This window comes from Rhagoletis pomonella, unplaced genomic scaffold, assembly GCF_013731165.1.
Source record: "Rhagoletis pomonella isolate Grant_MI unplaced genomic scaffold, Rhpom_1.0 Rhpom_scaffold_00001, whole genome shotgun sequence".
In the NCBI taxonomy this organism is placed as follows: Eukaryota; Metazoa; Arthropoda; class Insecta; order Diptera; family Tephritidae; genus Rhagoletis; species Rhagoletis pomonella.
In genome coordinates, this window is record NW_023458555.1 from 57,700,271 (window position 1) to 57,715,770 (window position 15,500).

Sequence of the window (15,500 nt, forward strand, 5' to 3'; positions counted from 1 at the left end):
GTTGCGTTAAATATTTAACACCACGTCATAAAATCTGTATCGTTCGTACGATTTTCAAAAATGAGGTGTCACATGAAAGGGCTTGACCTGCAGATGTGCAGTATGGTTTTAGTCTTTTAAAGGGTTGCCATATATACGAAAATCAAATTCAATTTAGTTATTAAGTTAAACGAATTATCCCAATATGGGTATCAAAAGAAATGGTTTTGAATAAGTTGTATTTTCTAGCTAAATGAAGGAGGGTTGCCATCTGTTTCAAAAGTTAAATTTAGTTAAATTATTATATTTTTGAGGTGCCTGAAGAGGGTGGCCACCAGTGTAAAAAGTTAAACTCAAATTATTGAAGAAAATCTTATTATTATAGCTCCGTTATGTTTGCGATAAATATTTAACGCCACGGTACAGGTAGCATATGACGGGTATAGAAAACGAATAGCTGCGTTAAACGCCAATTGGGCGGGAAAATACTAATGCAATAATAATATAAAGATAAGATGAAGATGAAGATGAAGATGAAGATGAAGATGAAGATGAAAATGAAGATGAAGATGAAGATGAAGATGAAGATGAAGATGAAGATGAAGATGAAGATGAAGATGAAGATGAAGATGAAGATGAAGATGAAGATGAAGATGTAGATGAAGGTGAAGATGAAGATGAAGATGAAGATGAAGATGATGAAGATGAAGATGAAGATGAAGATGAAGATGAAGATGAAGACGAAGATGAAGATGAAGATGAAGATGAAGATGAAGATGAAGATGAAGATGAAGATGAAGATGAAGATGAAGATGAAGATGAAGATGAAGATGAAGATGAAGATGAAGATGAAGATGAAGATGAAGATGAAGATAAAGATGAAGATGAATATGAATATGAAGATGAATATGAAGATGAAGATGGAGATGAAGATGAAGATGAAGATGAAGATGAAGATGAAGATGAAGATGAAGATGAAGATGAAGATGAAGATGAAGATGAAGATGAAGATGGAGATGAAGATGAAATAAAACATTTCATATCTTAATTTAGTTACCAAAATCTACTAGTTAATATTGTAGATATGGATGTTTTCACAGGAACCAATAATAATTAAACTTTGCAGTTGGTTATAAAAAATAAAAAATTAAAGGCCGTTGAAAAAAATTTTAAATAAATATGATTTTTGTATATCAGAAAATATGTACATGTGTATAGATATCGCATTTTCTTTCTTTCTGGCATTTCCTCTATTAAGTTTCACTTCTTCCGCGCGTAGGGACTACACGCACTGAGTTTTTTGTGAATGGTTGCATTTGCCATATTTTTAATCTCGCTGCGGCGGCTGCATCAGATGCGATCCCGAATGACGTGGATAAACTGATTAAGGCCATAAATTTTTATTTCTGTTGTAACAGTTCGTCTCGAAAAGAGGATTTTTTGTCTTTTCAAAAATATTTTTTTGTGGAAGAACATACTATACTAAAATATGTTAATACTAGGTGGCTTTCCAGGCAAGCAGCAATCGACAGAATTTTAGAACAGTGGCAGCCACTTCAGTGTTATTTTACACTAACAAACTTTAAACTTTGAAATGGATGGCAATGTAGAATTTATTGCACGGTCAATTAAAAGTTCTTATATAAAACTATATTTTCTTTTCCTATCATACGTCTTAAAAATAATTAATGATATTAATTTGGAAATGCAGTCGGAGGATGCGCGTATTCATATATTTCTTCCAAGAATTACGTTCTTGTTTCACAATTTGGCAAGGAATATTTTAAGGAAAGATGCAATAGATGATAAAGGTATAAACTATATTAATTTACTTGAAGATCAATTATCTATTAGCGAGGTGTATTGCGGAGTTGGAGTAGATTTATTGATTGGGTCAGATGTTATATCAGATGAAGATGTTCTAAAATTTAAACGGAACATTTTGAGTTTTTACATCAAATTTGTTGAGTCTTTAAGAAAAAAAAATAACTTTAATGATGAAGTGTTAAACTTCATGCCTAAATTTACATCCGAACATGTTTTGTAGGGTAAAACAAATACTATTGTACCAATTATTATTAGACTCTTTCCCAAAGAGATTAAATACTTAGAGGAAATTAACAATGAATATTGGTCACTATCAGAATTTGAAGAACTAAAATCGTTTAAGAATTGTGGAATCGCCGAATTTTGGGAAAGTTTCCTGTTTAAAAAATTAATTCAACGAGCCTCTTTTCAAAAACATTTCAAGGATTGTTAGAGGAATTTTATCTATTCCACATCCCTCAGCCAGTGTTGAACGTGTTTTTTCTGTCCAAAATCTAGTCAAAACAAAATTGCGAAATCGTTTACAAGTCAGTACTGTTTCGTTTTTAATACAAACAAAAGATTTTTTAAAAGCCAAAATGCTGCTATAATTTTGAATTACCTAAGAATAGATAAAGTACTTTGAAGCTACTTATTTCTACATTATAAATGTAAAAGATATATTCGTATATTAATGTGAAACATTATATATGTATAAATATGTGCATATGTATATTAAACTAAAAATATAAAGCATTTTTGTTGTGTTTGTTAACTCTGAAGTCCTGTTTAATAAAAAGATTTATAAAACCATATTTTTCTTTGAATGTGAACTTAGAAAAAAATTCGATACTATTTCATTGGATTCAGTACTATATTAGGCTGTCGTTCGATACCATGCACTTGCGACCATATTCCATAACTGATTTGAAGTGGGATTTTTTTTTATTTGTACAAAAATTTTGGTGAACGGACGTGTTATGCGATACTATTTTCAGCACAAACGGGTTTTTTTAAGATATTCTTTTGCATATATTATATATTAAAATGTATCAGAAAAGTAGCATTTTCATATGGGGACACATATCTTGTAAGAATGCTTTAATCTGTTCCATTAATGGATTTTTGTATGTTTGAAATATTAATACAGCCATATGCATACAGCCGTAGTACAAGTTTATGGTTAGAGTACGCATACGCTCTGAGAAACCACGCGTGTTAAATGGAAATGAAGATTCATTTATACTGGCATGTATACACAGCAGCAAGCTCATGCCACCAACAGCAATGTCGTATGCATAAAATTTCTTCTGGGTACGTTCAGAATATATCTGTGTTCGTTTGGAATAGTAGCTTATGTCGAAAGGCTGGCTTTAGTATAATGCGGAATTCCCTTTATTCTTTAAACGACAAGGAATTTTTTGATGAGACTTTATAAGAATATTGACTTGCAATTATCGGAACTATTTCTTGCACGTTTACTTGCCAAAGTTCTTCATCGGCTCGGCGCCAGTGAGTCATTCGCAATCGTATGTTGCATTATACTAAAGCCAGCCTGTCGACATACTTATTTTTTATCACTTACATTTTGAAGGTCATTGGTAAGAAACATTATTCCATTCAGTCTGAAGTCTGGTATAATAGCTTGAACCCATCTGGGCTTTAGTTGTTTTCTTATATATCGCAAGGATGGGGCCAATCCAAGTGATGCCGTCGCCGCTACCAAATCCATCTGATCATCAGGTAGTAAAATCATCAAATTATATTCAGGTGTATCCAGTTCGAGTTCAAGAGCACTCATTTTTAATTCTTCAAAATATTTAAAATACAAAACCGCATTGTAAACTTTGAATGTTGTGTGAATAAGTTGATGGTTCCCTAAGTAGAATACGTGACTTATTACATCTGTATTAAAACCATAATTGCTCTTGGTGTTTGCCACATTCAGTAGTCGCGAGTCCAGCGTTTCAACTTCATATTTGTTTGTGAATTGCCCACGCTCCGCAGTTCCAGTACCTGAATGAGATATCGCATACAAATCACGGTGTAGTTGGTGTTGCGGACTGAAAAGTGTTACGAAAAGATTACTGTTGTCCTCCTTTAAGGCAAGTAAATGTCGTTTATGACGACCGCTTCGCAATTGCGCATGCTGCGGCAAATAGTTGTGTTTGGGTATAGCAATCGACGATAAAGGAGCTAGCAGTTTGACGCTTGGTTGATGGAAAGGACGTGATTTCTGTAACCTCTGAAAGGGCATTGAATTGATTTCGGTGGGTAATGTACCCACTAGTTCGGCAACATCATTACCTGGCGTAGGATTCGCTGCTGTGGTATCCTCATTTGTTTCGCTAGTTACCTCTTCTGCAAAAGTTGTTGATGACCCAGGGTTTTCTGTGGTTGCTTCTATCGTAGTATTTTCTGATGATGTCGTAATTTGACTGGTTTCAGTTGTAGTTCCCATTTTGTTTTCAGCAACAGCAGTAGGTGTTACTGTAGTTATCGCCATTATGCTAGGCGAAGCCGTTTGACCTGGATCTGAGGTAATGACATTATTCTCTTTTATCAAATTCCTTTCAGTACTGTTTTCTGTGTTGAAATCTGGAATATTTATTGTGATAACTTCGGGCATTGCTGTGGTTGCGACCACTGATTTGTTTTCGGTTATTTTGGGCTCTGATGTAGTAGTGATTGGCATTGTTACTGCAGATGATACCATATCCATTCCCAAATCGTAACCATAGAACATCAATATAGCTTCATAGCCGTGAGTAATGGTTACATTTTCTCTATTGAGACTCAGACCTTTAAGAGGATTTTCGGACCCAAAGAAGTAAGTCTGTAAGTATATTTAAATTAAAAATGATTAAGTATATTTATTTATATAAGAAGCCTTTAACTTGATTTTTATGTATATATGAAGGTGCATTTGTGAGCTGAGAAACGGGATATAAAATGTATTTATAATTTAATAGAGGATCTTTACCTTAATAAATAAAAATGCGAGAAAAAATAGTAAAGTTTCTAGTCAGAATTCAGGTGAATCTGGCTTACAGCGCGTCATACATATTTTATTTTTTTCACAATATTAACTAGCTATTACTTATTAGAATACTATATAAAAAAATAATTCATTTTTGTGTGGACACATTTGTTGAACAAATTAAGCAACTTTTTCATTTAAGAAAATGCTTGAAAACTGCGCGAACGATATTGGTTTTATTTTCTTTAATCAAAAATTAAAGTTATTTCCTTTCGTTCGCTATATGGGAAGTGGTGGTTGATATTAGTAATTTGATTAAAATATATCGTCACTAGACACGAATAAAATCGTGAGCTCAAAAGTTGACCTCGAAAAAGGCGCATAAAAAAACTCTAGCGAAGAAGACTGTTTACATAGTTGATGGCGAAGAAAGAGCGTTGAAATATTTGACGGCGAAGAAGGACGCGTAAACTTATATTCGCGGTGAAATATTTTTGCGGGCGTAACAGTATGTAAATTCCCCAAAGAGATGAGAGAGTGATGCTGAAGTGACAGTCCTTGGCCAAGTATAAATCTATGATTACGCGTCTTTCATCGCCGAAGTTTTTCTTAAGCACTTTTTTTCGTAAATTGTTTTTACGCATCTTTTTTCGCCGTCGAAACACTAGCGCGCCTTTATTCGTGTCTAGTGACGATATGGAGATAATTGATTTTCCTTAAACTTTACAATAACCTCATAAAAACAGTAGGACCATTGATTGTCGCAACTATGTACCTATATCTGCATATATGTATACATACATATGTACATTTGGGTGGTCCTTAAAATTAAATTAAAGATTTTTTCAGTCTCCAGCTCAATCGGTAATACCACGGTCACAGATATCACATATAAATTTTAGTCCCTATTGGAAATTGGTGAATGGCTGAGTTCCAAGTTGATATATTGCAACGGTGGGCAAACTCGGCTCGTTGCTTAGCAAAGTGCGGCTCTTCTCACTTTCTCTTTGCTTAGAACATTTAGGCTCTTTTTACTTTTTAAAATACATATTTCTTGGCTGGACATTCTTTTCCATTTTGTTGTTTTTTTTAATTTAATCTTTTTATATACACATAGGCCAATTGAGATCGGAACATTACCCGCAATTGGAGAATGAAAATTGGCTTTCTGACTTAAGGCCAGTATGTAGCTCTCAAGAAAAGTAAAAAATCCATATAAAATGACGTACAAGAAATGGCTAAGAAATTTTCTTGTGTAGAATTTTCTTGAGGAGTACGCAGTTCTTAAGAAATTTTCTACGCTTTCTACTACGGTTTTCTAAAGTTTCTTGTGAAAAAAAGCACACGGCAACCCATGCTTGCAACAGAAATATATGCCCGTTCCATTATTTCTTGAGGAAAGAGCGAGGCAACAGGCTGGTGAAGTATCAGTTGTCAAAATTCCTTGGTCACACATACGAAATAATGGCAATTTTTTTCTTAACCCGTTTTTTGAGAGCTGCATATCAGCTTTTACGGTCGTTTTCTCATCTAACCTTTATACATACATATGTAGATGGTTTCTGAAGTTATAATTTTGCGCAGAAAAACTGGGTATTTGTGAGTATGAATCGAAAATAGACATTAACGATTATTATTAAAATTTTCTAAAATAAATTTCACTAGTATTTAGCTTTTCAAAGGTTTCTTTCAACGCTTTTCACGTTGAACAGTGGCGTAGCCAGAGGGGGGGGATTTGGGGGGGATAGATCTCTCCCCTTCGTCATTGAACTACAATTATTAACTTTTGAATTAATAACACGATACTATTTTATCCTTCTGATTAAAAAGTTTTTTTATTTCAGACGGATGACAAATTATCTTTTAATGAATATGTGAGTAGTACACTTGCAAACGGCGTTATGTGATTTTATAAAAGTAAGCCATGAATTAAAAAAAACGTCTACGATAACAAGTAACATCCGAACTGTATCTTTTTTTATTACCTGAAAATTTTTATAAATAAGAGCCTAATACCATTAAAAAAATAAAATTGCAGTATGGTAGATTTGCAAATTTTATATTAAAAAATTTAATATTGCAAGTTTTGAAACAGTAACTTTTACATAGCTAGCTTTTCGCGTTCTCTCCTCTAGGAAGATTGGTTTGCTTCTTTTTTGCGACCTCTTCCACTAGGCACCGAAACTACCACGTTTTCTTGCAGTTTTCTAAGTTCATATTATCATAGCGACTTTTGCAAGAGTAGTTAATATTTCCTGCTATTTTTTTCAGAATATAGAAAAATTTTTCACTCTGCTGTTAGTGGACATGAAACTAGGAATGTTCGATATTTAAGAAAGTATCGATATCAAATCGATACGGCGATATATCGGGCTGAACAATATCGATATCGGAAAAATCGATGTTGAAAATCCTACTCCCAATTGAATAGAATATTAGATCTGCTTATCAACTCAACTAATTGTGTTATTTCCATCTTGTATATTTACTAAGGACTAGCATACCCGGTGAACTTCGTACCGCCCAAAATAAATTTTTTTATTGAAACATTTGGTCCAACGTTTTCGTCAGCAATTCACGTTCACGTTTGGTTTTGTGGTAGACAGAAGGCATATCCTACATTGCCGTCTTCAATAACCTGACGAACGCGTTATACTGGGAAGAAGTCCTTGCGGTTCGATGGTGAATCGTCCTTGAATCTGTGTAGTATAGTTGGTGGCAATTTCCAAACTGGTGAGTATCAATGGTCCACATTCTGTTTAGTGAACGTAAAGCAAGGACCGCAATGGTTCTGATGGTTGGTTTAACGGGGGTGATTTGAGTTTGATCTCTGGTGCCATAGCTCGGCTCCAGCGCCACCTTGCGCATATTTTTTTGCCACAGCATTGCCCCTAACGTTACCAATACATATATATCTCGATTATGAGTTAAATCGGATCACAAATACGATTTTGAATAATAACTCGACTCCAGCGCCACCTGGCGTTTTAAGTTGTGAACTTAAACTATACAGGGACCTACTCAAACACATAAAAAATGTCATTAGAATCCTTTCGGTCGTTTAGGAGGAGTCCACCCACCAGAATAAGTATTTTACAAACTGACACTCTTAAGCATTTTTGCCAATACAAAAAAAAAAAACTATCACGCATTCGTTATACGGAGAAAATGCGCACATAATCAGCAAAAAAATTATCAAAAATCAACGAACTTAACTGTAACTTATAGCCATCTAAAACTGGCACTTTATGATACTGAAATTGAGTGGACTACAAAACTGCGTACCCAAAATAAGATGCATTTGAGACCATTTGATGCAAAAAAATTTATTGTAAACAAGTAAGAAAGTCTAAGTTCGGGCCGAGCCGAACATTAAATACCCGGCGCAAGTATTAAATATATGTTTTTTCACCCTTCCGAAACCTTCCGCTAGATGGTAAGCTGAGGTGTATCAATTTTGAGTAAATTAGCGTCCTTCAATTTCGAAATATTGAAGTTTCAAGCATTTCTTAAATTTACCGTTATATGAGAATCGGCCGTTATTTTAGTCTGATTTCAATAATTTTCAACGTTTTGCTTACACGTGGCAAGTACAATAACCATACCGAGTTTGGTACAAATTGGTAGAACGGTTACCGATATACTTATATGTGATCATAAGTGGGCGGTGCCACGCCCATTTTCCAAAATTTTACCATAAACGTATTTCTTGGTAAAGAATTGTTGCAAGCATCAATTTTGAATAAATTAGCTTCAATATTTAATGATTTATCGAAGATTTTGTATTTCTCTAAATTACCGTTATATGGGATGTGGGCGTGGTTATTGTCCGATTTTAAAGAGTTTCGGCGGTTTTTTATGCTGTACCAAGGCCAACAACTGTGCCAAGTTTGGAAGAAATTGGTGCAGCGGTTACCAAGATGTAACCATAAGTGGGCGTGGCTACGCCCATTTTCCAAAAATTTATAATATTCTTATTTTTCGTCTAAAAGTTATTGTAAATATCAATTTTGAGTGAATTATCTTCAGTAGTTACTAAAATATCGCAGTTTTCGTATTTCTGGAAATTACCGTTATATGGGAAGTGGGCGTGGTTAAAGTCCGATTTCGCCCATTTTCAACACCAACCTAGCTTGGATTAAGGGAAACCTACATACCAAATTTCGTTGAGATATCTCAATTTTTGCTCGAGTTATCGTGTACACGGACAGACGGACAGACGGACGGACAGACAGACATGGCTTAATCGATTTCTTTTTTCATCCTGATTATTTATGTATACATTTGTCTATATCTAACTCGATTCGTTTTGGCTGTTACAAACAACCGTTATGTGAACAAAATTAATATACCCTTGTGCACAAGTGCGCTCGGGTATAAAAAGAAAGAAAACACTGTATTCTGGGTGTATATATTTACAGATAGGTAAAAGTTTCAATATGTTTGGAGAGCGCCACGCCTTTTCTACTACCACAAATACTTCCAGAGATATACGGTATGCAAAATTCGATATATATGGGTGATGTCACTCTCCCTTGATATATCGAAAGCCTGCAGTAGGTGTCCAAATTTCGGTACAGCCGTTCGCGAGATCACCTCTTACAAAAAAAGAGCTGCTCTTTATATAATTAGTGTCGGTAACACAGGGCGAATGCGGCAAATGGTAAAGCTGTTTTTGATAGGTTTTTTTGCGCTGATTACGAATCCGTAAGTAAAAAGTGTCCATGAGCTCCACATTTTGAGAAAAATATGGTGAAAGTGTCAAAAAATCGCGTTTTTTGCAATATTTGTGAAGTTCTAGAAAGGAAACAAAAGGTGGTAGAACCTTCCAACTAGGCTTAAATGCAAGCTAGAACTACAGACTACTATCTCTGCAAATACTATTTCTGCACCTTGCCCTGATGGTCACCTATACTCATTTACTTTTTACAGGAATCATATTTTCAGGTATTGAAGTCAGAAGTCCAAGCCTTAATTTAAGCTTAAGTGGAAGGTTCTAACACCTTTTTCTTAATTTCCTTAGGTAATCAAACTTCCAAAATCAGTTTTTCCTGTTCAACAAATGACTATAAGTTGATGGTCACAAAGGTGCAGGAACTTGCAGGAATAGTATTTGAGATTTTTTGCTTTAATCTAAGCCTCAGCGGGAGGTTCTACCACCCTTTGTTTCTTTGCTAAAATAATGACTCAATTCTATTCTACGCATATCTATAATACGGGTATTGAATTTGAAGCAAATCGAACCATAAATAAGATTTTTTGGAACAGATCGGTCCCTGGTCCATCTGTCGGAAAAAGTACCCTATATGTTAATCCTGGCAATAAGCTACCTATGCCAAATTTCATGCAAATCAGACCATAAATAAGACTTTTTTCGAATAGATCAGTCACTGGCCCATTTAACGAAAAAAATAGATCCTATATGCTAATGAAACATGGGAGCAAATTGTTCCCAACTGAAGTTTCACAACGAATTTTTCACCTTTACATCGTCCAAAATCATCAAATCATGCGATAAAATGCAAAACTTCGTCGAAAAAAATTCAAATTTTTCGCGTTCTTCCGGATTTTTTCGAGTTTTCCACTTAGAAGAATAGATCCTATATGCTAATGAAGCATAGGAGAAATTTGTTCCCAATTGATTCATGCTCACAATGAATTTCACAATTATCCGAAATTTTCCAAGCTTCACAATGAACTTTCCACCTTAACCAAAATCATCAAATCATGCGATAAAATGTAAAATTTCGTCGATACAAAATTCAAATTTTCCGCGTTCTTCCGGATTTTTCCGAGTTTTCCACTTAGAATTTTCTATTTTTCCATTCCAAAGCCATTCCGAAGGAATTGCACAAAAAGTTCCATACAAAAAAATCAATTTTTAATTTTTCTAATTTCCGGACTTTCCCGGAAGGTTTTCCCAAAATTTTCTTTTGTAGAAACCTTCTGGCAATAACGAAGAACTAATAAAAAAAAAATTTGCAAAATCGGCCCAACCGTTCTCAATGTATGAATTACTATACATTTTTCCCACTATTTTTACATATATAGATTAAAAAGGCATGCCGGTCGATTTAAGCGGTTTGTCAAACTTAAGAGCTAAATAAATCACACAAGCTGTTGATTAAACCTACTTTAGTATTTTTCCATACACTTCTTTGTAGATGAAAAATAAATTTCAACTTAAATATCGATATTGCGGGTAAAGTATCGATGTCTTCGACATATCGACCTTGGAATATCTATTCAAAAAATTAATTATCGTGCAGTGAAATATCGATATTCAGAAAAATCGATACAATACCGAACATTCCCACATGAAACCCACCAAAAACTAAAAATCTAAAAAAAAATTACATAGCGCACTTTGCAAGTGAACTTACCCAATTGTTGAATATGCTATCTTATTTGCCCCTTCCTTTTATACAATTAAGGAGCGGCTGAATGGTTTAACGATGTTAGCGGTACATAATGATGTGTCGATTACAACACAAGAAGTAATTGAAAAAATGTGTGTTAACCAACGAAGATTAAAAATCGCTTTATAAGTAATAAGGTTTTGTAGACTTGTACATAAATAAATACAAATAGATACGCGTAAATATATAAATATGCAGATGTATTCAATGTGTAAAAACTGAAGTGTATACTAACGAAACTTCTACAAAACAAAACTGGACTACACACTAATTAATTCAAATGGTGTAGTAATTTAATTTTTTAAATTTAAACAAAGCATGAATTCCCCATGGAATAACCGAGTAGACAAAAAATATATAACGGTCAAAATGGCACATACATACATATATGAAAGAATGCCCTCAGGCGACGCCTCTTGCCATTGCGTATCACAACTTTAAGTTATCGAGTTTTTAATCCCCCCCTTCGCCAAATCCTGGCTACGCCACTGACTTTGAATATTCAGTAAAGCAGCTGATTTTACTTTTCCGAGAATTTCGTCTTTAAGTTGTCACTTTTGCTCACATTTTACTTTAAAATTTCAAACTTTGTTTACGTATTTATATGGATTTACCCAAGGCGAATTAATATAAGGTGATAGCAGGAGTACAAAAACAAAAATTTACATATATTTTGTTTTTGCTTTGGCGGCATAAACTATCAAAATCTGTAAGAGTGTGTGTAGAAATTCAAACAAAATTTTTCATTTTGATATCAGAAGCCGTGCGGCGAAACACATACACAAAATCAGCTGAGCTAGTAACACCACCTCATATAAATTTACCAATCAATTTTAAAATGTATCGAACTGAAAATTTAAAATAGCGAAATCTCCTAAAAATTGTTATCAATTTAAATTATAACGGCCTGACAAATTTAAAATTGATTGGTGATACTGGGCATAATAATCGGCAAATTTGATTCCATGTTTTATGGTCCAAGAAAAATTTGGCAAGTGATATGACTGATCCCAACGCCTGTAAATTTCTTTGTTTCTTAATTTACTATATAAGATAACAACAGCCATGAAAAAATCTTATTCTTAAATAACCGATTTCGTAACTACAAAAACCATAATTGTATACACAAAAATGTTTTGTGTAAAACAAAATTAGATCGTGTATTTCAGTAACACATTTCATAACAAAAACCATGAAGAACATCTTTTATAATTTCAACAATGTGAACAACATACAACTATCGATAGTGTTTAGAAAAACTCGATAGTGGTGGCAAAATGAAACCATCGATACTATCAATAGCCCCATGGATAGTTCTCCATCACTAGTATGGATGCAGTTATCAAATTTTGTGAAGAGAGAAGATATTCATTAGGCGAAACTTCAAAAAAAAAATATGCTGTTTGTACGAGGGATGGCATCTTCAACATGAGAAACTCAAAATAAGATGACTGCCAGGAGAATGTTGTAAAAGTAAAGAAGTTTTCAAAGATGGAAGGGTACGTTTTACATTCAGCCCCTTCCGAATGATATTCACTACATTGCGCTTGGTCGAAATCCGAGTCTGACAATAATCCGTTGAATACCACTCGTGTTTCAAAAGTAGTCGCATATTTTCATCATGTTTCCCTGCCTAGGAATCTTTGAAAAAAATTTTCGGGGTAAAAATCCTGAGCACAAAGTACAAAGTTATGGAAAAATATTCTACGAATGTGTGATGTTACAACTGAAATTTATGAAAATTATGATGGCGATGCGGGCGATAATTTTTTTGAAAAATTTTAGTTTTTAAAGATTTTATAAGCAAATATATATTTAAGCAATTTTTTTTTCATAACTCATTTTCTCTTAAATTATTTGACGAAAGTTGAAGAAATTTTTTTTGTAAGCGTAGTGACATTAGAGCTTTAAAAAAATATATTCTCATAATTTAGAATTTTAATTTTTTTTATTTAAACATTATAAATATTCAAGTTGCATTAAAAATATGTTCTCAATGAGTGGTTTCCATTTCGTTTATATTTCCGAAAACTGCTTTTTTTGATGAAAATACTTGTAAGATCTTTTCTGTTTTTGACTTACAGCAACATGTGTCACAGCGCACACGCGTCGTGAACCATGCACGCTATGCATGCTTAGAGCCCGAACACAATGAAAACCACGAGCTACGGACCACAGCTGTCAAATTCTTTTTCCACGTATTCTTATGTAGATAATTATTTTGGCGACGACAGGGCTACGCGACAAATAGATAAAATTGTAGCTGTAGCCGTATTAGATCTAATTCTATTTTGACAAGCCACAAGGCTGTCTTCTTCTTCTTTTGGACAATTGTCATTGTGCTTTTTCTATTTTCCTTTACATTTCGCGCGTGCTTGTTGAATATTCGCCTTGCTTTTATAAATAATTGGATAATTAAAATGGATTTCGACGAATTAATTATTAATTGAGGAAGTTCGGAAGCGTTCAATTATTTATAATTTGGAGTTGGAGGATTATAAGAATATCAAAAAGAAGGAAGCTGCATGGAGGGAGGTTAAATTCACAGGACGCACCCACCATCTTCTCCTGTTTTTATTAAGCTCACTGTACGCCTCATAAGCGAAATGTACAATTTGTACAATTTTAGCAATTGCAGTCGTAAATTGTATTAAACGCAAGGGATTATTCATTATTCCTGTAATCAATGATAATATATATGAAAGATTTGAAAAATATTAATGATTTATGCGTATTTACCAGATATTTATCGAAAATTGGAACGAAATTAATATAAAATTTTTCTCACGAAATCGCAGCAAATACGTTTAAAACACAAATGTCAAATAAAATATGGCGGGAGAAGTTGTAGCTAGCGCAGTCATTGTAATCAAGTAGCCGACGACGGGAGCAAAGATAACGCAGATAAAACGCTATTGTCGTGTGGTCAGTCGTCAGTCGCGTCCTAAGTGCATTGTGTACAAATACAAGTGAGATATCTTAGCAATAGACGTCATCCTGGGCCACAGCTGCGATCATCTGTTTTTTAGAGTTGCTTATTTTGGTCTAAAGTGCGCTTTTTTGACCTGAGTTGCATTAAATAGTCTCTTAAAACTTGGTAGTATTTGTTGTTCAAATGGTAACATATATGCCCAAAAGCTTGAAAAATATTAGATGATTGCTTTTTAAAAATGCTATTTATAAAATTTGGTTTTGATTGCGACATTAGAAATATTCAGATTATAAAAGTTTTTCACATATGTTTTAAGATTTTAAAGCTTTTAAAATGTACGGTAGAATGCAACAATGTGCTTACTGATTCAAAATACACACAAATGGGTGCGCGCAGCAAAATTCAGCCCTAATGGTAAGTTCATTTCATCGTGCGGCGACAAGTTAAGAATTTGCGATACATTTTCAGGCGAATGTATGCGAACGTTCACCGGGGGAAGAGGTATGGGACGACAGCTGGCATGGCATCCAGACGGCAATCTGGTGGCTTTAGCATTAAGTTGTAACCGCGTTAAGATATTTGACAAAGCTGAAGGCGAGCTAATACAGTGCATTCGTCGCCGGAGAATGATGTTGCATTTCACCCAAGTGGAAATTTCTTGGTGACTGGCGGCGATGACGATACAATAAGATTGCTTGATTTATTAGAAGGTCGGCCAATTTATACACGGTAGTAGTGCACTTTAGCGGAACCATATAAAATACATTTTTTCCTGTATTCAACAGTTGCCCGTTTGGAAATCTAATTTGCATACATTTGATGCCAATAGCGCGCAACAAACAAGCCAGTTCTCAAAGAGCCCAAATTGATTTTAGTCATGCAACAGCTCCACATAAGTCCGCCATAGACACCAGTTGCTGGAGTACCAAAAAGCTGTGATGACAGTATTTTAATTGATCCACGACAATCGGTGGCATATGGAATGCGTGATGGAAATTTTCTGGTGCTTGATAGCCAATATACTACAAGAGTGAAACGCTACAAGTGAAACGCTGTGATAGTATTTTTTCTCAAATTTGCATCTTTTATTTGCAGTTACATTAAGAAGCTCATAGAGGACAGAGCGGTTGGTGAGGAAGGTGTCGAGTTACTGCTGTATTGCAACTGGGAAAATCCGCATTTCGCACGTGCTCCACTCGTATGGAATAGTAGCTTATGTCGAAAGGCTGGTTTTAGTATAATGCGGCATTCGCAGCATATCCTCACTGGCGCCGAGCCGTTGAAGAAATTTTGGATAAATAAACGTGCAAGAAATATTTCCGATACTAGCACGTCCATGTTCTTGTTAAGGGTCATCAAAAAATTCCTTGTGTTGTAAATAATA

The 15,500-nt window shown here is 34.4% G+C and overlaps 1 protein-coding gene across 1 annotated transcript in view; it reads right to left on the minus strand.

Annotated features, from left to right (window-relative positions):
- The window catches only part of LOC118753074 (serpin B10-like), a 176,882-nt gene extending 163,565 nt beyond the window's left edge, over window positions 1–13,317 (minus strand). Inside the window, exons 1-2 of the mRNA XM_036487959.1 lie at window positions 13,267–13,317; window positions 3,371–4,621 (exon numbers count right to left, since the gene is read on the minus strand). Of these exons, the coding sequence (XP_036343852.1) occupies window positions 3,371–4,621; window positions 13,267–13,317 (1,302 nt within the window). The remainder of the gene's footprint in view (window positions 1–3,370; window positions 4,622–13,266) is intronic.
- Between the last annotated feature and the right edge of the window lie 2,183 nt (window positions 13,318–15,500).